We start from the raw sequence: 23748 nt of genomic DNA on the forward strand, positions 1-23748 counted from the left end.
CCTAAGATCTAGTCTAAACCTACTCTCCCTCATCTTAAAACCGTTCCCTCTTCTCCTGTCACTAGACATCCTTATGAAATGTCCCTCTCCAGCCTTCCTGTAGAATCCCTTCAGCTGTTGGAAGGCAGTTATAAGGTCCCCCTAGTGTCTTCTCTTCTCTAGGCTGAACAACCCCTGCTCCCTCAGCCTATCCTCATATCAGAGGTGTTCCATCCCTTGAATCATCATGGGTTATCCTAACATATTGCTTATTCAGAGAGAATAAAAATAGTTTGTTCTTCATGTCTGTTGTTAATCTGATATTAAGTAGGGGATTGAAATTGCAGCAGAAGATGACTTCATGTCAGACCATCAGAACTAAAATTTTATACTCAAAAGTACTGAAATAGTTGAATATGTTGTATGCAGAGAAAAATGTAACTTCACTGCTAGCGGTCTTAAGAGCAGTCTATCAAGATAAAACAATTATGCCTTGTCTTATAACAGGAAGATGAATAGAGGATATCTTGAGTTCCTTTGTAAGCCTCAAACTTTATGAAATTAGCTTTATAAAGTACATGCTGTATCTGAGATTGAGGAAGTACTTAAAATAATAACTCTGGCTTTGAGACTTCTCTTTCTAGTCCGTCATATGACTAGGGTTTTTTATCCGATATTTTAAACATTATAAAATTAATTGTTAAAAATATGAGTTATTTTTGTCACTGTATATAAGGGATGTAGCTACAAAATCCAGATGTATATTTATAATGATAGGGTTAAAAAAAAAAAAAATCCTCATTTATGCCTGAATCAAATGTATGTTTTTACAGGACATGAAGAAATTTGAAGTTGAGCTGAGAGTCCTGCAGGCTGCTCTGGAGCAAGCCCAAGCCACACTGACCTCTCCAGAGATTGGGCATTTGAGCTTGAAAGAGCAACTTTCTCATAGACAGGTAAAAGGCTAGGACCTCTAAGTTAGCACTTGAGTACTGTGAGCTTACACAAAGAATAATGAATGCTGCTGACACCAATAGGGGAGTTTCTTAGGTGGCACATTGTTTCAGAATCTAGCCCCAAATTACTGCCATGGAATAAAGGGTGGAGTAGGAATAATAATTTCCTCAAAGGTCACAGTTGAAGTATAATTCTTATGAGTCTGTTCTTATGTTGATGCAGTTCTAAGAAATGTGCATCCCATCCAATTTAATCCATTTTAATAATAATAATGAAACTCAGTTCTTCTCTAGTGCTTTTCAGCAACAGATTCTTAAGGCACTGCAAAAAGAAGTCTAGGTTATTACCACCATCTCGCAGAAAGTGTAGTGAGATAGTGTGTTGCTAGATACACCAACAGACAATTAGAAAGCTAAGAGAAAATTCCATTTTCCTTAAGTCCAGTTACATTTTTTATATTTAATTGAATGATCTTCATGAGATGTTGCTGCTTTCCGTATTGCACTACAAATGTGTGGATTTTTTTTATCAGCCTCATAAACCAAAAAACATCCAAGTTACATGTTTTTAAGCTGCTTAAAAAATGTTTCTGGTTGCAAGCTGATACAGAGATATAACTGACAGTTTTAACTAACCTGTTTAAACAAAGCTTTCCCTTTTGATCAAAATACGCAACTTTATTCTAGGGACTTGCAGTCAAATTTCAGAATTCAGGCAGTAAAGAGTGTAAGTGAAACACATCACCCATTGTAAAAGAATATGGAGTTTACATTACTGGTTATGTGTAATCTTTGTTCTGGCTCTATCTGGTCTCACAGTCTGACTTTTTTGTTCAGAAAGGGGCTGTAGCCCTTGCCCACCCATTCCACCAGACCAGAGAGGGAGTCTTGGAGAACATCTGATTGGGTGCTGATTGCACAGTAAAGGCACTGTTTGCCAACAGTACGGGGTCTGGCAGAGGAGAGGCCTCAACTGATGTCTGAGAAATAAGTTGTTAGGCCAAGTCTGTTTAGGTTATCCACCATATGTCATAAAGGCACAGAAATAAAGAGCAAACCACAGTCCTCTCATCAGTATGCACTTCAGACCCACTAAGCTATTTTTCTGCCTATGGTATATAGGAGAAGGGAGAAGACCAGTTTCTTTATCCCTGTTTGGCACATACCTTGTCTAGCTGATTAAACTTAAAATATTTTCTAATGTACTAAGGCCCTTTTCATCAACTTTATCTTCTTTTAAAAAATGGATTTTTTTTTTCTGTCTGTGAATACATTAAATTCCCTCAAGGAAGATAAAAAGAATACTGATCAAATCTATTCTCCAGCAATGACTGGAGCACTTAGGGCACTTAGACCCTTCTCATGCATATGAACAGACAGTTCAAATGGGCATTGTGAATGGAACAGAGACCAATAAGAAAGGCACCCAGCTTGTGATTATTGAAAGGAAACATGTCTTTGTGTTTCTTTCTGTTTGATTACCTTCTGAATTTTAAGCAATTTCAGCGAAGGTTTGGATTTTCAAAGGAAAGCTGTGAACACAAGGAGATTCATTTGCTGATTTTAAAATGTGCTTCTGCATCTCATCAGGGAGTTCCGCTCAGGTTTTAACATTAAAATATTTATATATGTGAGTGAATCACATGCTGCTTTGATTTGTGGATTTCTTAAATATATTATTTTCAAATATGTTAACAAATGTTTTTGTACCTGGAGATAGGTACTAATATACTTTTTCATTAGAAAGGCTTTTAGCTTAACTAATATTTAAAATAATGCTTATTTCAGAATGAACAACTCCAGACAAACTGTGTCCTGATACAATAAATTCAGAAAGTAGATAATCAAATCTGCTTGTTTTAGTGCTTGAACTCATCATTATGTTCTTGTCGCTGCATATAATGCTCTGGGGGTTCTGCAAAACTGGCTTACTGTGGCACTTGTTCTAGCATCTGTTGTCTGAAATGGAGTCACTGAAGCCAAAAGTTCATGCAGTACAAGTCTGTCAGAGTGCCCTGAGGATTCCCGAAGAAGTGGTCACCGGCCTGCCAATGTGCCACAGCGCCCTCCGGCTGCAGGAGGAGGCCAGCCGCCTGCAGCACACTGCCATTCAGCAGTGCAACATCATGCGGGCAAGTGTACTTCCCCTTAAACTACCCTAAGCAACTTCAACAGTGCTGTACAGCAGAACAGAGTATTTCATGTCTCTGCTAAGTTTCAGTTATTTCTGACTCCCATGTTTTTGAGGATTTTGACATTTGTGGTCGTGCTAATTGTTGATTTATCAATGTGTCTCTCATCTCAGTTATATCCTTAATCTTGCTGGTTTTAGTAATGCTGTTAGGATTAGCTGGATAAATCACTACTGTGCAAGTTAATGTTATAACATATATCATCAGTTAATGGAATTAATATATCATTACAACATCAAATGCTTATAATGATTGCATAAAGAATTAAATAGCTAATTAAATAGCTTTCTAGAATAAACAACGTGGGGTTTTTTCCTCTTTATTTGAAATTTATATGCATTAGCTTTCTGATTTTGGAGTCATTCAGCATCTGTTAAATTTGCATCTTCAGGTCTTTCTAAATACAAGAAACCTATTTTTATTTGATTGTATGAATTCATAATTAAACATGTTAAAGGCCTTTCCAAAGAAACAGAGAAATAAGCTTACTTTCCTGCCATTTAGTGATAGAAAAATACGTAGTGATCTATGATACAACTACGTAGCTTCAAGCTAGATAATAGAAGATACTTTCAGTCGTTAAGGATAGTTAATGATACTTAGTCATGAGGTCTTGGGTGACAGGTTGGACTTTGATGATCCTTGAGGTTTTTTCCAACCTTATTGATTCTGTGATTAAGGATGAATGTCACACTGACAAGTTTTAAAAACAAGTTAGGTAAACTGCTGGTGAACCTAAACTGTTACTACACTGGTTGGAAAATGGTCTGACCAATCTTCATATTCCTCTTTGAGGTGTATTTTGAGTAAAATCTAACTTTTTCAGACAGTCTTACCAATTTGTAAATGGAACTTTGAAATTAAGAAGTAGATGGAAATGTTTTATAATAAAGCCATGAGATTAGACAATGCTGTCTTTTGGTGAGTATTTTTGGTGCAGATACTTCTTGGAAGCAGGAGTTGTAGCTCCTTATACTGGATGTCTAAAACAACATGTTACATTTAGTGTTCTTTGCAGTTCGCAGTATTTCTGAATGCACTTTTTCCTGACTCTATTCCTGCTTTGCTTGTCCAGGTGCAAGTGCCAGACACATTTAAAAAAGCTTGCTTCCCTTTAGAAAGGCAATCGGTCATGCTTTGGACTAAGTAAATATTTTCACGACACTATCTTTTTCTCCCTCTCTAGGAAGCAGTGGTTCAGTATGAGCAATATGAGCAAGAAATGAAACATTTACAGGAAATGATAGAGAGTGCCCATCGTGAGATCCAAGACAAGCCAATAGCAACCAGCAACATCCAGGAACTCCAGGTCCAGATTTCACATCATGAGGTAAGAGAGGCAGAATGCAACATGAGTCACTGGCAGCTTACTGACCCAAAAAAATTTTTCATAAGCAATAGTCATAAGCCAGGTGATTATCTTTTCAGATGGACTTAATACCAGATAGGAAAAACTCATGATATTGGTGCAGTGTGGGAAGTGTTCGTTTGTTTATTTAGTTAGATGTGTCCTGATCTCCAGGCAACATTGTGGCAAATGAAAACATTGCATAATTAAGGGGCAATTAACATAGGTACTTGACTGAGGAGCTGCCCAGAAATCAGTGTTAAGCAGTTAGGTGATCACTGCTAGTTCAGTGATTCTTACATAGAAAGAATCATAGGATCATTTAGGTTGGAAAAGACCTTCAAGATCATTGAGTCTAACCATTAACTCCATCAAGTCCACCACTAAGCCCTATCCTCAAGCACCACATGTACATGACTTTTAAACACATCCAGGGATGGTGACTCAATCACCTCCCTGGGCAGTCTGTTCCAGTGCCTGACAAACCCTATCAGGGAAAAAAAAATTCCAGCTTAAACCTCCTCTGGTGCAGGTTAAGGCCATTCCCTCTTGTTCTATCACTGGTTGCTTCAGAGAAGAGACCAACTTCATGAGGACCTCTCTTCAGATAGTTGTAGAAAGTGTTAAGGTTTTCCCTCAGCCTCCTTTTCTTCATACTAAACATGGTCAGTTCCTTCAGCTGCTCCTTATAAGACTTGTTCTCTAGGCCCTTCACCAGCTTAATTGCTCTCCTCTGGACCCACTCCACCACCCTGATGCATTTCTTGTATTGAAGTGCCCAAAACTAAGCTTGAGGTGTGGCCTCACCAATGCAGAGTACAGAGGGACAGTCACCTCCCTGATCCTGCTTCCCTTATTTCCATCACAGAAACACTCTGTAAAAAAAAACAGTAAGAACCACAGCAGATTTGGAAGAAAAGTGCAGCAATCACTCCGTAGGTTTCAGTGTTGGGAAGAGTTCTGTCCTGTGGAGTTACAGGTCTTGCCACCAAATGCATTGATCATCAACCTTTGGAGGAGCTGGGGTAGTCTCTCTACAGCCTTCCTGCTGTGCTGGTGTAGGAGCTCCTGAGCCCCTTTCCTTTTACCCTGTCTGTTGTATACTTTGTGGGGTAGAAAATGCGCCATTGATCTCTGTGTGTCACTTTTGGCACCAGATGGCACCATTTCTTTATCTTTGAATTAAAGTTCTCTGTGCTATTGTGTAATAGAACATAATCATGTTACAAGTGTTGCTCATTTTCTATCCAGTTATTACCAAAGTTGCTTACTATAAATGCAGAGCAGTTTGCTTAAACAAGCACTTCTGGTTTTTAGTACTGAATTGATAATGCCTCTATTCTCTATTCAAATGCTCTGGAACAGCAAGTTCAGGTGAGTGACTTGAGTTTTACAGGGTAATATTGTTAGAAGAAGGAATGATGCTGCAGGAAGAAAGAAATTTAAAATGGGGCAGCCTGAAGTTTCATTTGCAATTGAGCAAGTTCAGTAGCCAGGAATCCTCAACATCTGCAGGAAGACAGCAGCTTTACTTTATTGCAGATACTGAAATCAGCCAGAGTGGACAGGTTTCACATTTGCAAACTTTCCACATTTAAGGGCAAGGGGCTTTGAAAGACTGAGAGATGTTTGCCAATGGCATCCTGGCCTGTATCAGAAATAGTGTGGCCAGCAGGAGCAGGGAAGTCATTCTGCCCCTGTACTCAGCTCTGTTTAGGCCACACCTTAACTACTGTGTCCAGTTCTGGGCTCCTCAATTTAAGAAGGATATTGAGACACTTGAACGTGTCCAGAGAAGGGCAGCGAGGCTGGTGAGAGGTCTCAAGCACAAGCCCTATGAGGAGAGGTTGAGGGAGCTGGGGGTGTTTAGCCTGGAGAAGAGGAGGCTCAGGGGAGACCTTATTGCTGTCTACAACTACCTGAAGGGAGGTTGTGGGCAGGTGGGGATTGGTCTCTTCTCCCAGGCAACCAGCACCAGAACAAGAGGACACAGTCTCAAGCTGTGCCAGGGGAAGTTTAGGCTGGAGGTGAGGAGAAAGTTCGTCACAGAGAGAGTGATCTTCCATGGGAATGTGCTGCCCAGGGAGGTGGTGGAGTCACTGTCCCTGGAGGTATTCAAAAAAGGATTGTACGTGGCACTTGAAGCCATAGTTTAGTTAGTCATGAGGAGCTGGGTGATAAGTTGGACTTGATGACCTCTGAGGCCTTTTCCAACCATGTTGATTCTATGATTCTGTGTGTATTTTTTTACTCATGTTTTGGCTGCTAAATACCTGTGTAAAAGCATTATCACAAAAGGCCTATATTGACGCTTACATTTTTATACTATTTCAGAAGACAAGTCTGCCAAGATTCTTGTTGCATGTGTTACTGATTTATGTTACTGGATTCCCTGTTGAAACCTGCATGAACAAAAACTTTAAGGGACCTCTGTAGTAGCTATATTTAGAATTAAAATAAGAGGAAAAGAAAAGCGGAAGAAAAGTACACCCTGTTTTGTGGGAAGATTGTGTTACTATGGATGTATGGAACTAGTTATACTCTGGAACTATGTTTACTGAATTGCGTTTTATTAGACTTTCAGATAAGAATGTGAGCAAATATCTCCATACTTGTGAATATTTTTAATGCATAACAATGTGTCATAGTACATTGCACTTATAAGCTACTTTACTTACACAGACAAAATTTTCTTGAGTTGAGAAGAAGTGTGTTAGATATTCAGTGCATTGGACATCGATGCCACAAATGTTATGGTGTGGGGGGGATTTCAGCTCACATTGACACAGCATCTCAGTAATATTAATGGAGTTAAGTGAATATATTGAATGACAATGATTTCCCACTGAGCCCCAGAGAATGTTCATTCATTGAACGTTAGTGAATGACTGGTACTTGCCAAACAGTGCATAACCATTCCAGCTGCTAAACATTAAAGTTATGGCTTGATTTGTTTGCAGTTTTTGGGGTTCAGTTGATGTTTTCTACTCAAGACTTTACTTGGTCTCCAAGGTAAGCCTTGGAGTGCCAAGAGAGCTGCTTTTTTTGCTAACATGGTAGTGACTAGGTAAAAGTGAAACCCAGGCAGTAAAATGTCATCCTCATCTTTTTGCTGCTTCCATTTCTAACTCTGCATTTCTCACTGTGATTGTCCTGCACTGTGATTTTGAGGAAATCTTTTAGTTTTGGCAAGATGAAGCAGTAATCTCACTTACCTTTTAGAAGGTATTGTAATAATTTATTATTGTAGCTACTAGATGTTGCAACTTCTGTTGCTATTTTTCCTTCAGAACTTATGTTTATTGAAGAAATAAAAGCAGATATAAAAATAAAGCAGAAATACAGGATTGAATAAATAATCACTGATGTAGCAGGCAAACTTATACAAACGTTTTCACTTTCTAGATCAAAATGCTATCATGTTGCTGAGCTTGTAGAGAGATGGAACAATAGTTTTGGCAGAAATGTGAAAATCTTCCACCAGTTTTTAAGTGTATTAATTGGAAGCTTTAAAACTGGACATTGAACTGGGCAGTAGTGCACAGTAGGAGAGGAGAAAAGACAAGCAAGTTTCAAAGGCTATTCAATTACATCTTTCTTCTGTGACTGAACTTAAAATTATGATGTTGAATGGCCATGCAGATAGACCATTTCATAGCCATAAACCCCAATATTTTAAAATCTAGTCTGCCTTATGGTAGGTGCCCCACCTTTTTTTTTTTTTTAAAGAAAAGTTAGTCCTGGTGTGCAGCTCACGTTTAACTCTGAAGACTTACACAAAACCAAAACAACGTTAAAATATTGATTATCTGAATACTAGCAAAAAGCAATCCAGTCTGCATTTAATCTTATTATGTGGCTGATTGTTTCTGATCACATTTGATCTTGTCAGATCTCATGAGCTGTTTGAACAATTCATTCTTTCTGGCAATAGCTGAATGGGGCATTTTTTACAGTTGTGGTTACTACATGACCTCATTTCCATGGCATGTACTATGCGGGGAAGCTTCATCTTCCTCAGATAAATGGAAATAGAACACAGGAAAAAATAGGACAGGAAGAGGGAAAGACGTTCCTCTTTGCTGCAGTGTGAAGCTTATAGACTTCGTGCTGGGTTCAGACTAGAAGCAAGCCTGAAATGTCCCTCCCTCCCCTCTGTGATTATCATGCAAACCGAGTGTTTTGCTGCGCTTCTCTGGTTTTGCTTCAAAGCTCTCAGCTCTGTGGTTTAGCTGTGCAGCCAGACGCAGCCTGACTTGGTTCCCTCCACTATCAACATCCTGCTTGTCAGCGAGTGCAGCAGCTTATGCAGGGTTTCTGAGAGGCAACGCTGTGATGTTATTGGCTGGACTTGGAGGGGAGAGCTTGCCTTCACCACGGAAACTGAAATGCTGCAGGTCCTGTGGCTTTTATTGGCTGCCTCTGTATTAGGGGAAAAAAAATGTTTCCTCAGGAGCTGGCTCAGAAGATCAAAGGATACCAAGAGCAAATTGCTTCTTTGAATTCAAAGTGCAAGATGCTGACAATGAAAGCAAAACATGCCACCATGCTGCTGACAGTGACAGAAGTGGAGGGACTTTCAGAGGGAATGGAGGAGCTGGATTCAGACCTGCTCCCAGCACACCCTTCTCATCCCTCTGTGGTTATGGTAAGTAATGCATTTATCTCAGTGCTGTTTATCTGAGCTGCTTGCTTTTGCATCATTGCAGCACTCTTGTGTAGCAAATTGCCACAGCTTATGTCTACATTTTTCTTTTGAAATGGCTGGAGTGTGGCAAACAAAACAAGCTTCAGCTTCCCCTTACTGTGTTTTGCTTTATGTAAGTTTTCAAGACTTGTTGATAAAGGACAGAGCTATTTTAACAGACAAATACCAGTTGAAGGTATCTGTAATAAGATGAAAATATAATGGTTTTTGTAGCTGTCAACACATTATTATTGCAGGAATAAGATAAAAGCAGAATAAATATTATTTTATAACATGTTGTGGTATAGATTTATACAGATCTTATTTTTAAAACTCTTGTCTTAAAATGTTCATGTGATAATTGACAGTATGCTGCTGTATTTTCAGATGAGTGTGTTGAAAATGAAAGCTGGCTAAATACTACTGTAGGCCTTATGTTTGAATTACTGTTCTTGATTTGGTCTCATTACAAACATACTACTGATGCTACTGGGATTTTTTTTCTGAGTGAAAACAGAACAGATTTCAGGGCTTATCACTGCATGACAGCACCAGGGAAGCAAGAAGAATGTGTTGCTACCGGATTATGTGTGGGTTATATTTCAAGTCTATTCCTTGTTGTTCTAACCAGGCCTGGATACTGAGGCCAGTACTGCATTATTCTGTAGCTTTCCATAGTATTTCCATATATGACAGTGATTGCATTGGACACTTTTATGCAGACTCCAATTTGTTAATGTAGTGTTGCTTGCAATACATTTTATTTTAAATTCATTAAGGTACAGGAGAGCATATTCATACTGAACTATGACAAGTAAATCAGAATATTAGTTCAAACAGGTTTTTAAACTAGTGAATGTAAGAGCATGGAGTGTGACTAAATAATGTTGTGGTAGTTCTGGCCATGTGGTTGTATTTTTTTTGTGTTTTGATCTCAATTTAAGTCAAACCTAAGTTGAGGTAACTGTTTTCCCTTCTGTGCTCTGGGCTTGCTTTTCCTGTGGCAGATGACTGCTGGTCGCTGTCACACACTGCTCTCCCCTGTCACTGAGGAGTCTGGGGAGGAGGGAACCAACAGTGAGATTTCTTCTCCACCTGCCTGTCGCTCTCCCTCACCTGTGGCTAATACAGATGCTTCTGTTAACCAGGTACCCCCTCTTGGCATTCATTTAGCTTTTATCTCAGATATGCATGGTTCCATTACACAGGTGTTTGATTTAATCCTCTGAAAAAACACTAAGAAACTGAGATTTAACCTCTAACCTCACTGACCCTTCAGGTGCTCATTCAAAATGGCTACATATACTGACTTCTGAGTTCAAAATGTATAAATCTGCTATAATAATAGTTACAACTATTCCCTATTTAAAAAAAAATAATTTTAAAGTGACAGTGACAAAACTCTTCCATGTCGCTACAGTTTTCTATTTATAACCTAATTTTTATTTTCTCAGTTGTACTCAATGGAATCCTGCATCCTGAGGAAAAAAAAAGCAATTTTGTACTCCCCATAATAAAGCATAGCATCATGTTCATATACATCCATCTCACTGTACCAATGGCATTGTAGCATTGACCTCATGGTCTGGTATCTTCTATTTAATACCATTTCAAATATTAACTTTCATGTTTGTTTTGTCATTTATTGTTCTTTCTATACTATCCATTACAGTCTGTTTTAAGTGCTAATGAGGCAGATCAGTGAAATCACAGAAGTTAGATTCAAAACTGAGGGCTCTCACACTTCTAATAGGAACAGGTGTACATCATCACTGATTAAAATGAAAGCAATGAGCCAGCACATTGAGCATCACACACATGAAAGTACACAAAATGCTAAGGTTTGGAAACTGAGAAACAAGCCTTAGGAACAGTCACCACCTCAATGAATTCTGGGTTTTGTTGTTGCCTGGTTTTGCATTTGTGATTGCTTCCACAACTGACAACTGCAGACTTAAGGTAGTTAAGTAAAATTAGAGAAGTTTGAGCAAGATACCTGTTGATTCCTTCCACTTATTTCAAAGATGCATATGGTACTGTAAAAATTGCTAAGTAGAAATTATTCATTTTCATGAACTGATGTAAGAAATAAAACTAAGGTATGATAGTAAGAAAGGTGACAGAATCTTCAACAATATAATAAAAAAAAAGTTATTTAATGAATGCAAAGAATTTTTCTAGTGCTCTGTCATTTCAGATAGTGGGAAATTTCCTGGGCAGCTCTATATTTCAGCTCAAAAATCCTATGACAGTGTAAATCAGTGAAGAGTTAAAGGACTGAGGACAGCTTGCTTCCTAATAAACAAGGCTATGTCTGGTTATTTTGCCTCTCTGAAAATATAAAACTGGGCTAACAGCTCCAGTAGCTCAAATAATAAGGAAAATCCAGTGAAGATGCTGTTGCACCATGAGCTGATGCCAAAATGCATGTTTTGGAACTGTTGAGAGTTAGGGGTGGGCTTGGCCGCTAGATGAGTGACAGATGGTCTCTATTAACCCTGCTCCTTTTCCAAAAGGGAATAAGGGAGAGAGACTTAATGAATTGGAAAAGAAAACTAACACTATTTTAATGGAAATAATAATATAACATGAAGTATATACAAACCCAATAGAGAACCCAATTAGTCATAGTCACCACTGATGCAATGGCAGAAGTCCCAGACTGGACTCAGCAGCAGATAGGAACCAGATTCAGGAGCTGAATTCATGAACTTGTGGATCAGGAACTAATTAGAACAGAGACAGTAATCCTCAGATGCTGGCCATTGAAGAAGAAGAATCTCAGTTTTATACCAAATATGATATATATGGGATGGAATGCTTTGTTGGTCAATTTAGGGTCACCTGTGCTGTCTGCTTCTCTCTGCAGCTGCAGGCTTTTACTCTGTACCTACAAAGTCATACACAAGATTTAGCAGTGTGCTTGGTCTGCATGCCAATCCTTGATACACTGAACCATCACTACTATAAGCAGACACCAACTGCAAAAACATGCTGTTAATTGCAGTAAGTTCAGTTACTTAGAAGAAACTGAGCTGAAAAGTGAAATCCTTGAACAGAATTAGTTCTAAATCGAACCAGGACAAAAAACTATGATTTACTAGGGGAAAATTGAACAAAAAAAAAGTCATTCAATTAGCAGAAGATCTTTGAAAGAGATAAAATTAATAGTGTTATAATAACTTTAAAAAACTTGAAGATTTCTTCGGTGTGGTTAATGTTGAAACAAACGGCCTGTATTAAACAATAAGCGGAAGAATATTCCAAAATGCAGTGGTTTACTTACAAAATACTTAGGTTCTCACTCACATAAGATTAAAATTAAAGAAGCTGTGAAACTGCCAGTGCTGCTCATGATGCATGCCCAGGGAGACTTCAGCAAAGAAGGTTGGTTAAAAAAAATATTCTAAAGATTAGTGAATTAGGATCTTAAACGTAAGTTATAGATATTTTGTACTGAGTAAGAATCAGCAAAACTAATTTGGTACTACTTTGTTTTAAAAAGTAGCCAATGTTAAGAGAAATGACTTCTCACAAGAAGATCACCTACAAAGTACCAGAAAACATATGAATAAGAACTGTAGAAAGTAAAGAATGACATTAATTTTATTTAAGAAAAAAAAGTGCTAATGAAGTGGAGATTGAGGAAGGGAAGGTAGGGTGTTAAGGTTGCTTGTAAATTTATCCCAAGTAATCACTGTACAGTCTTACATCAGAATTTCCTAGTGTCTCTTAATGTTGAAATGTAGATAGTCTGAACTCAGATATCTCTGCATTATTTTTGCATTACTAAGGAATAATGAAAATATATAACAAATGCTAGCTGTATATTGGTGGGAATAGTGGTTCTAAGTATTGAAATAGATTAAGACCATAAATACATAATGAAAAATGACATATCTAACACTGTTATAAGTTAGCAGTTGCCCAAGTTGTTTGTTTTGTACTGAAACTCCTCTAAAAACAACAGGATGGGAGGGCAGATAAAAAAATATTAACTTGGAAAAGGCTGAAGAAATTCATAATGCAATTTATTTTGATATATAGCAAAATCAGACACTTCATCTGTGTAGCAGTACTGAATAAGAATCCTTTGGGGCTAAAACTTCTCACACTTATCCAAAGATGTAGTTGATTAAAATTTAGCATTTTTTTTTTTTAAACTTGTTTTCCAACTGAATCGAAAAAGCTCATATGTTGGCACAAAGCCTTGAAGGCCACAGTTTTCATTGCTTGGTCATTATTAAATGTCTTTTTGTCTCCTTTAACACAGTCTACTTAATCATTCTTTCTCCTCTTATGAAAACTCAGCTAGGGTGCAAGAGTACTTATTAAATTCATTTTGAAATCTAAACACATCTTTTGCCCCCACATCCTAACAACAAAGCTTGAATATTGTTCTTTGATTTTCATAAAACTGGGCATCTGAATTCATGCTACCATCATAGGAAAGCTCAGCCAAAAAGAAACTGCAGTGTTGATGCTCCAGAAAATAGCTGAAAAGATGGGGAAAGCAAGCCCTTTATTCTGGAAACTATGACTGAGAATTCTCAGCAGCACAGCTTTCCTACTGGCTTTGAGATAGGACCAGCTAAACGCTAGACAGTAGCTTCAGAGATGGCAAAAAGAGAAGCTGCCTGCACTGGTGCAATTTTTCACTGTGACATGGAAAGATGATCTGAGATCAGTGTAAAAAGAATTTAAAATGCAGAAACTGTTACCTGCTCCCCCTTGGCTCCTGGACACTGCAAACACTTTGATTATTAAATTCTTCAAGTTCATGAATTACTGCCTTTGGAGAACTGCCTTATCTGACATTTGGACAGTTTGGGAGCAACCTGCTTTCTCTGCTTTCAGAGCTTGTTTGGTTTTGTCCACATATAGTATTAGATAACATGCTGAAATTACATTGGAGATAAAGATTTTGCTTCAAATCGGGATCCTAATTATACTCTGAGCTCTGGTACCTCAGAAGTAGATTTCTTTAGTAACCTAACTTTTATGCTATACAGAATCACAGAATGGTTGAGGTTGGAAGGGACCTCTGGACATCATCTGGTTTACCTTCCTTCCTTAACCTGATACACGTGGCCCAGTTTATCTGGGATTGTGTCCAAGTGCCTTTTGAGTATCTCCAAGAGAGACTCTACAACTTCACTGGGCAACCTGTCCCAGTGCTCAGTTGCCCTCACAGTAAAAAAATCTTTTCTGATGTGCAGAGGGAACTTCCTCCATTTGAGTTTGTGCCTGTTGCCTCTGATGCTGTCACTGGGCACCACTGAGAAGAGCCTAAGTCTATCTTCCTGCACTCTCCCTTCAGGTGTAGAATATACCAGAACTGTAAGATCATTTAGGTTGGAAAGGACCTTTAGTATCATGGAGTCCAACCATTAACCTAGTGCTGCCAAGTCCATCACTAAACAATGTCCCTCAGCACCACTTCTACACATCTTTTAATTATCTCCAGGGATGATCACTCAACTGCTTCCCTGGGCAGCCACTTCCAGTGCCTGACAACCCTTTTGGTGAGAAGTTTCTCCTAATATCAAATATGAACCTCTCCTGCCACAACTTGAGGCCATTTCCTCCTGTCCTACTGCTTGTTACTTAGTTGAAGAGACCAACACCTACCTCACTACAACCTCCTTTTAGGTAGTTGCAAAGAGGAATAAGGTCTCCCCTGTGCCTTCTTATATCCAGGCTAAACAAAACCAGTTTCCTCAGTTGCTCCTCATAAGACTTGTGCTCTAGGCCCTTCACCACTTTTTTTAGTCCTTTGGACATGCTTCAGCACCTCTATGTCCTTCTTGCAGCGAGGAGCCTGAAACCGAACACAGTATTCATGATGTGGCCTCACCAGTGCCAAGTACAGGGGGAAAATCTGTTCTCTGGTCCTGCTGGCCACACTGTTTCTAATACTAAGCCAGGATACTGTTGACCTTCTTGGCCACCTGGTTGTACTGCTGGCTCATATTCAACTATCTGTCAGACAGCACCCCTGGGTCCTTTTCTGATGGATAGCTTTTGAGATGCTCTTCCACAAACCTGCAGCATTGCATGGAGTTGTGACCCAAATGCACTTAGCCTCATACAACTAACCTTAGCCCATCAATCCAGCCTGTCCAGATCCCTCTGTATTGCCTTCTTACCCTCAAGCATGTCAACACTCCTGCCCGACTTGTTGTCATCTGCAAACTTACTGAGGGCAGACTAGATCATAGAATGAAGAAGGCTGGAAGAGACCTCAAAGATCATCGAGTCCAACCTGTCACCCTAAACCTCATGACTATCTAAACCATGGCACCAAGTGCCACGTCCAATCCCCTCTTGAACACCTCCAGGGATGGTGACTCCACCACCTCCCTGGGCAGCCCATTCCAATGGCCAACCGCTCTCTCTGTGAAGAACTTTTTCCTCACCTCCAGCCTAAACTTCCCCTGGCACAGCTTGAGACTGTGTCCTCTTGTTCTGGTGCTGGTTGCCTGGGAGAAGAGACCAATCCCCACCTGCCCACAACCTCCCTTCAGGTAGTTGTAGACAGCAATAAGGTCACCCCTGAGCCTCCTCTTCTCCAGGCTAAACAACCCCAGCTCCCTCAGCCTCTCCTCATAGGGCTTGTGCTCAAGGCCTCTCACCAGCCTCGTTGCCCTTCTCTGGACATGCTCCAGCAATTCAACATCTTTCCTAAACTGAGGGGCCCAGAACTGGACACAGTACTCAAGGTGTGGCCTAACCAGTGCTGTGTACAGGGGTACAATGACCTCCCTGCTCCTGCTGGCCAAGCTATTCCTGATGCAGGCCAGGATGCCATTGGCTCTCTTGGCCACCTGGGCACACTGCTGGCTCATGTTCAGCTGTCTGTCAACCAGTACCCCCAGGTCCCTTTCTGCCTGGCTGCTCTCCAGCCACTCTGACCCCAGCCTGTAGCTCTGCATGGGGTTGTTGTGGCCAAAGTGCAGCACCCGGCACTTGGATTTGTTGAATGCCATCTTGTTGGACTCTGCCCATCTGTCCAGCCTGTCAAGGTCCCTCTGCAGAAACCTTCTACCTTCTAACAGATCAACATCTGCTCCCAGCTTGGTGTCATCTGCAAATTTACTGATGATGGACTCAATCCCCTCATCCAGATCATCAGTAAAGATATTGAACAGGATGGGGCCCAGCACTGATCCCTGGGGGACACCACTAGTGACAGGCTGCCAGCTGGATGTGGCACCATTCACCACCACTCTCTGGGCTCGGCCCTCCAGCCAGTTCCTAACCCAGCACAGAGTGCTGCTGTCCAAGCCACAGCCTGACAGCTTGGCCAGGAGTTTGCTGTGGGGGACAGTGTCAAAGGCCTTGCTGAAGTCCAGGTAGACTACATCCACAGCCTTTCCTACGTCCACCAGGCAGGTCACCTGGTCATAGAAGGAGATCAGGTTGGTGAAGCAGGACCTGCCCTTCCTAAATCCATGTTGGCTGGGCCTGATTCCTTGGCCATCCTTCAGGTGCGCTGTGATTGCCCCCAAAACAATCTGCTCCATGATTTTCCCTGGCACTGAGGTCAGGCTGACAGGCCTGTAGTTCCCAGGTTCTTCTGTCCGTCCCTTCTTGTGGATGGGTGTCACATTGGCCAGTTTCCAGTCTTCTGGGACCTCTCCAGTGAGCCAGGACTGGTGGAAAATGATGGAGAGAGGCTTGGCCAGCTCATCTGCCAGCTCTTTCAGCACCCTAGGATGAATCCCATCATGTCCCATGGATTTGTGAATATCCAAGTGACTCAACAAGTCTCGAACTAATTCCACATGGATTTCAGGAGTACAACACTGCTCCTTGACCCCATCTACCAGTTCAGGAGGCCAGTTATCCTGAAGTCCTCCTGCCTCATACTGATTTTATTGGCAGCAAAACTACATCTTGAAAGTTTCCACTAGGGGCATTTACAAGTTCAAAATGATTGGAGACTGGACAAGAGCTGCTGTGTTGCATGATCTGGAGCATAGTTCACGAAGTGGGACTACCAAGTCAGAACAAGGAAGGTTGCAGCATTTTTCACCTTCAGGTAGCTGTGGCGGTAACTGTCCTACATGGTTTCAGTTTTAAATAATTCTTGTCATCAAGTCTGCTTTCCTGATTTAAATATAGATACTATGCCTATTCTCATAATTTAGCATTTTCTAAAGATCTTTTTAATTGTCACCTGCAATAGCTGAAGAAATCCTGATACAGTAGGTATAGAGGTTCTGGTGAGAGAGAGTTCTACCCTGACATTTCAATGGTGATTTGAGTGTTTGCCCATTTTCCTTCTCACTTCTGGTCCCTTTCCCCACTACCTTCTGTAAGTTAGTTGAGAGTACCTCTTTGTTTGAAGGCTTACTGTAGGCTAGTGCTTCATAGTCTACATCACTGAATAGTCCTTGAACATATTTCTTGGTTCTTCTGTTACCTTCTCTGTGCTAGTGTTCATTAAGGTGGTATTCTTTGCCACCCGCAATAGCATGACCCACTATCTGTTGGGATGGCTTTTCCCCTGGTGTAGTTGCAGTGATGCTTGAACAGTATGCCCACTTGTACCACTTCTCTCCCAGATATTGCCATATCTGTCCACAGTTATCTCCTGCACCTTCTAGCTCATATGAACATGAGAAAAATGCACCTGCAGTCTTCATTTTAGTAAAGTTCCAAGCTATGCTCAATGTGCTTCTATTAAATGTTTATTTACTGTGTGGCTTAGAGGTTTTCTGGTGGTTTTGGCTTTATGGCTTTTGTTTTGATGGATGTATGCAATGAGGCAATATATGTGGGGGGGGGGCATATTTTATTTTGAAAGTGCAATAATGTGCTTCGTGCTTGTAGGACATTGCTTATTACCAAGCCTTATCTGCTGAACAGTTGCAGACAGAAGCTGCTAAAATACAACCCATCACTTCAGCCAACCAGGAGTTTTATGAACCAGGGTTAGAATCAGCTGCTAGTGCCAAATTGGATGATTTGCAGCGTTCTTGGGAAACACTGAAAAATGTGGTAAGTCTTCATCTGCAGGGTTTGAAATAATCTACTAGATTGTAGTGCATAAACTGCAAAGAACTGTTTCAATATTCTTCTCTTAATTCTTGTTTTTCAGGTGGTAACAAAAATTGTTAGTTGTGATATTATATTACCTTTGTTCTTTGTTTCAAAGCATTGAGAAAAAAAAAAAGTCATTCAAACTGGTAGTTACATTCATAAATGTTGACTGTTGTCAAACTATATTCCACAGCATTACAGGGAAACCCAGTCATGCTGGATGAGTTGGCAAAAGAGGTCCAAGAATCCAGTTTCTCAAAATATTGAGTCAACACATTTCTATATAGTAGTGCAGGATAGTCATTGAGTGATTTATGAAATTAGTGAAAGTTTTGATCATGTACTATAAATTTTAATTCTTTGCAGAGGCTCAGTAGCTCTTATGAGGTATTGAGAACTATTTGTCTAGCAAATAGTGCACATCCACATGGTTCAGTGTGCAAAATCTGAAATAAGGCATGAGAATGTGCCTGGGTTTTCCCTGTTTATATTATAGAGTCTATTTTTTCCATCACAAAACCTAGAATTTGACTGATGATGTTTAAACAGAAATATTTTTAAATATGGATATTTTGCTTTAGAACTTAGACTTTTGAAAACTTGTTGTAAATTTCTGGATTTAGTGTCATAAGCCTAGGGATTTATTTATAAAGCAGAAAAAAAAGAGAAAATGTTATATCAGAAGTCAAAATTTATACCTTCCATTCCTCTTCAGATCAGTGAAAAGCAGCGCACCCTCTATGAAGCTCTTGAGCGTCAACAGAAGTATCAGGACACGCTCCAGTCTATATCCACAAAAATGGAGACCACTGAGATCAAACTAAATGAGAGTCTGGAACCAGCCAAAAGCCCAGAAAGCCAGATGGCTGAACATCAGGTAAAAACTTTAACTTACGTCTTACCCTTGTGGACTTCCTGCTATTCTAAAGATGGGCATTCTTTTTTAAAACTGGAATAGATCATAAGAGTTTGTCCAATAGAAATTTTCAGCAAAGTCTTTTGGTCAAAGATTGTATTCAGTGACACTTTCACATGCTGTTCTTCAGCTACTAGCATGTATCAGACTGTTGATAATGTTTTCAAATTTACTAAGGTTATAACCAATACTGATGCATTCTAAATTGATCTAAATGCAGTCTTTGCATTCCTAAAACACACCAACCAAAGCATGCAAAGAATTCAAGGGAAGTCTTGAGAAGCAATGCTCAGAATAATAAGGGAATACTTTATCAAGTAACCCATCTGAGTTGCAATCATTTAAGCCTTCTACCTGGTAGTTTCAAGCTATCTGGTACAGCAGGTTGTTATTTCAGTAGGATCTAGATGACCTAAACAAAGGATAATATTTGACTTTTGTAACACTGCATGATGTCCTGTGCATCCAGTGTGGGTCAGACATGAAAGTAAAGTATCTGCTCTAACTTGCCTGAATGAGTTCAGTAAGTTTCAGGCTATAACATAACTCATGCCCCTTTTTCTCTCTCACAAACACATAATCATACTTGTCCATTATCTTCACTGTATCTACTAGAATGCAGAAAATTTGTTAGAAGAATAAATCTCTATGTATAATATTTGCAAAAGAATGTGGAGGTTTGAAATTCAAGAGAAGTTACTACATCTGTATTTCAATCAACAGATGCATGAACCTAGCTTAAATATCTAAAAGCAGGACTTGGTCCTTACAAATTCTGAGTCTACGAAACCAGCAGTGATATATTGCACCACTCTGTTTCTCACAGAAGCCTATGCTTCTCACTGCTAAATGAAGCAAATATTTTCTCTGCTTGCTTTTCTGAATAGGCTTTGATGGATGAGATTTTGATGTTGCAAGAAGAAATCACTGAGCTTCAGAAATCACTAGCCCAGGAGCTGGTTTCAGAGCCACTGGATGCAGAAGCTGCTGATCAGCTGGCATTGCAGTCCACTCTCACAGTCTTGGCAGAACGAATGGCCACAATTCGAATGAAGGCTTCAGGAAAGCGACAACTATTAGAGGTACAAGAAAAAGCCTCTAGGAGCAGGTCTTTTTGATTACATTCCAGATTTTGAGAGATATTTCTTGCAGAGCTTATTTTCACTGAAGTCCTTAGTCACCATTGCATGCTGATAATTTAAAAAGTCATTTTCAGTTCCGTTCATTTCTCAGAATTCTTTTCACTAGTAAGTTATGGTTCTGTTTTAATGAACCCCTCACCTTAATGCTATGTGATAAGTAACCAGAAGGAATAGCTTCCCTTGGTATTCTTTGTCCTCTACAGAAGTAGTATTAAAGTGTAGATATTAAAAGTCGTGTTATCTATAGTAAATGGGACTGTTGTCTATGCTCATTTTTACAGTGCTATGCATGCAAACTGCTATCGTTGAAGGTGCATCCCTTTATTTATTTGTCTGCCTTCCAACTTTAGCAAAAATGCTTTAATGCTAAGGTGATTTTTTTTTTTTTAAAAAGTCCTTTACACATAGGACTGTTGCTGTGTGTACTATACCGGTGAGAAAATACAGGAATGCTAAAGCTGGCTACAGTTTTGCTACTTTGAACGTTGCAGGACAGCATTAGTGCTGTACTGCTAAAAACTGCAGGAGTGAATTCACAAACACAACAACTGTGGCCTTCATAATTTCCGGCATCAATCAGTTCTCAGAGACTGATTGAGAACTGTCTCTCAGGATCTAGCTAAGTTATGGGAGACTCCCAGGGTGCATCATCTGCATTAGTTCTGTGCGTTCACCTGAGAAAGTGAACAGATCCGTAGTGCAATTTTTTAAGATTGAAAGGGGTATTTTCTCAGTCCTTACTTCTCAGAAGAAAAAATGCATTTACTTACAAAGAAGGGGCAGGTAGCAGGATTGGGATCTTACTGTCTGTAACTTGCGCCCCATATAGGATCTTACAGTTTTCTTGGTAGTACCTAGTGTAATAAAATATGTATTTATATTTTATTTTATATTTAATATTTCTGGTGGTGGTATCTTCAGACACTGCCATAGCTTATTTACAAAATATATTTACAGGTTCTGTTATTTGGTTGTGGATATACATTCCACATCTGAAGACAGTTAAATGATTTAAGCACAAATCTGAGAATTTCCAATACAGTGATTTAAATTGGAAATAAAGTTGCCGTAAGTTTCCCTCAAGGGGGATTCTGTAGCAAATTAGCCAGGGACTCACGGCTTGTTCCTTTGTCCGGTATCCTCCCAGACATTCTAACTATAATTCAAGCAGCTCTTGGCTTGGAGAGGGCTAAGGGGCCTCTCTCCTCTCGTGCCCAGTTCAGAGGTTGTAGCTTTCCTTGGGTTGGAGATGGCTAAGGGGCCTCTCTCCTCTTGTGCCCCATTCACAGGTTGTAGCTTTCCTTGGGTTGGAGATAGCTAAGGGGCCTCTCTCCTCTTGTGCCCCATTCACAGGTTGTAGCTTTCCTTGGGTTGGAGAGGGCTAAGGGGCCTCTCTCCTCTTGTGCCCCATTCACAGGTTGTAGCTATCCTTGGGTTGGAGATGGCTAAGGGGCCTCTCTCCTCTTGTGCCCCATTCACAGGTTGTAGCTATCCTTGGGTTGGAGATGGCTAAGGGGCCTCTCTCCTCTTGTGCCCCATTCACAGGTTGTAGCTTTCCTTGGGTTGGAGATGGCTAAGGGGCCTCTCTCCTCTTGTGCCCCATTCACAGGTTGTAGCTTTCCTTGGGTTGGAGATAGCTAAGGGGCCTCTCTCCTCTTGTGCCCCATTCACAGGTTGTAGCTTTCCTTGGGTTGGAGAGGGCTAAGGGGCCTCTCTCCTCTCATGCCCAGTTCACAAGCTGTAGCAGTGCAGCTCTTCTGGGTTTCGGTTCTCTCATTGCTTTTCCCCTTCCTGTCTCCAGCACAGGGCTCTTGGAGTGTTGGTTGCTTTGGTCCAGGTGCAAGGCCCAGGTTTAGTTTGCCTGCTAGGACAAGCTCTTCAGCTGCAACTCCAATAATAGTTTGCTCTTGTTGCTTTCTGAGTGAGAACAGGGCCAATTGCCTACCATCTTGTCTTATTTAAATACTATTGAAAGACAATGTAATGCTTGTTGGTAACAGAGAAACCTGATAGCTGAACCTGTAGAATGGGGCATACCCAAACACGGCCAGGGGCACACACAGTTCACAGGTGTGTTACAAGGTTAATTACATGTGCTGCACATTTACCTGGACCATCTAGACCTCAGGAAACGTCCAGGTTTGCATATCCAGAGATGCTTAGTCCACTGTCTAGGTTAGGGCGTGTTTTGGGTTTTGACCCTTCAGGATACCTAGGAGGAGATGCTTAACTAATAATTTCATGTTAAAGCATGAGTCAAATATACTAATCTTAATTATGATCCCACAGTAAGCTGGGCTAAGAAATATGTATGTTTTGTAGACAATAGACTTTAATCTGTGTACTTTTTAGCTGTGGTTTCATAGATAAAATTTTCCAGAACAGTGCAGAGATGTAAACGTAGAAACACAGATAGAACAGGTAATTAGAACATTTTGCTATTGAGAGTGTGAATTGATAATATTGTTCTTTCTGTGCACATATTTGAAATAACTAGAGCTTGAGAATTTTTCAGCTCTAGACTGAGACATTTTAAAGCTATCATTATTCTTTGAATTACTCTAAGAATCAATTATCAATTTTCCCATTAAAATTAAGCATTTGGAAAAGTTGTGCAAACACTTCCCCATGTGAAGGATTTGCCCTGCACATACAGCTCTGAAGTGTGAATAGTTGACCGTGGCCAGCAACCAAACACTCACCCTTATTCCCCTCTTCTGTGGGATGGGGTCAAATTAAAAGTCAGGCTAAAAGCCTAATGGATCAAGATAATAAGAGCTTAATAGGGTAAGGAAAAGCTGTCCATGTGAGCAAAGGAAAATGAGGAACTTACTCACTCTACTTCCTCATCAACAGGCAGATGTTTACTCAATTTCCTGGAAATCAGTGTCAGCACATGTAACAGTTGCCTGGGAAGGCAAACACCATAGCCACAAATGCCATCCCCCTCTCCACTTTTCCATGAGCTTTTATTGCTGAGCATGATCTCATGGTATGGAATATCTCTTTGGTCAGTTCAGGTCAGCTGTTTTAGCTATGTCTTTTCCCAACCTTCTGCCCATCCCCAGTTTACTCGCATTTGTGAGGGGCAATTGGAAAGAAAATCTTAATGCTGTGCAGGCCCTGTTCATCACCAGCCAAAATATTGCTATGTTATCAGCACAGTTTTAGCCACACGTGCAAAGCACAGCACTGTACAGGCTGCAACTCCAAGCTTACCAAAACCAGTACAATATTCTCTTGTTCCATACCGTTTGCCGCATGCTTAGGTCCTACTTTATCTGATATGTGTAAGAATCCTCTGACCATTCCATTCTATATGTTTCTTGTTCCTGAAAATCCCCTCTATTCTTTCCAGAGCTCTTAGAATCTGGTACTGGGGAGCCCAGAAACGGACACAATACTCCAGCCATGGACAAACCAGTGTTAGGTAGAGAGGAAGGATCACTTCTGTCAGCTTGCTGGCAACACTCTTAATAC

The 23748-nt window shown here is 40.2% G+C and overlaps 1 protein-coding gene across 1 annotated transcript in view; it reads left to right on the top strand.

The window, feature by feature from the left end:
• SYNE1 (spectrin repeat containing nuclear envelope protein 1) overlaps positions 1 to 23748 on the top strand; it is a 295201-nt gene that overhangs the window by 181123 nt on the left and 90330 nt on the right. The window contains exons 87-94 of the mRNA XM_054395242.1: positions 813 to 935; positions 2885 to 3067; positions 4314 to 4457; positions 8929 to 9123; positions 10170 to 10310; positions 18001 to 18168; positions 18926 to 19087; positions 20014 to 20208. Coding sequence (XP_054251217.1) covers positions 813 to 935; positions 2885 to 3067; positions 4314 to 4457; positions 8929 to 9123; positions 10170 to 10310; positions 18001 to 18168; positions 18926 to 19087; positions 20014 to 20208 — 1311 coding nt within the window. The remainder of the gene's footprint in view (positions 1 to 812; positions 936 to 2884; positions 3068 to 4313; positions 4458 to 8928; positions 9124 to 10169; positions 10311 to 18000; positions 18169 to 18925; positions 19088 to 20013; positions 20209 to 23748) is intronic.

Source organism: Indicator indicator, chromosome 2 (assembly GCF_027791375.1).
Source record: "Indicator indicator isolate 239-I01 chromosome 2, UM_Iind_1.1, whole genome shotgun sequence".
Lineage (NCBI taxonomy): Eukaryota > Metazoa > Chordata > Aves > Piciformes > Indicatoridae > Indicator > Indicator indicator.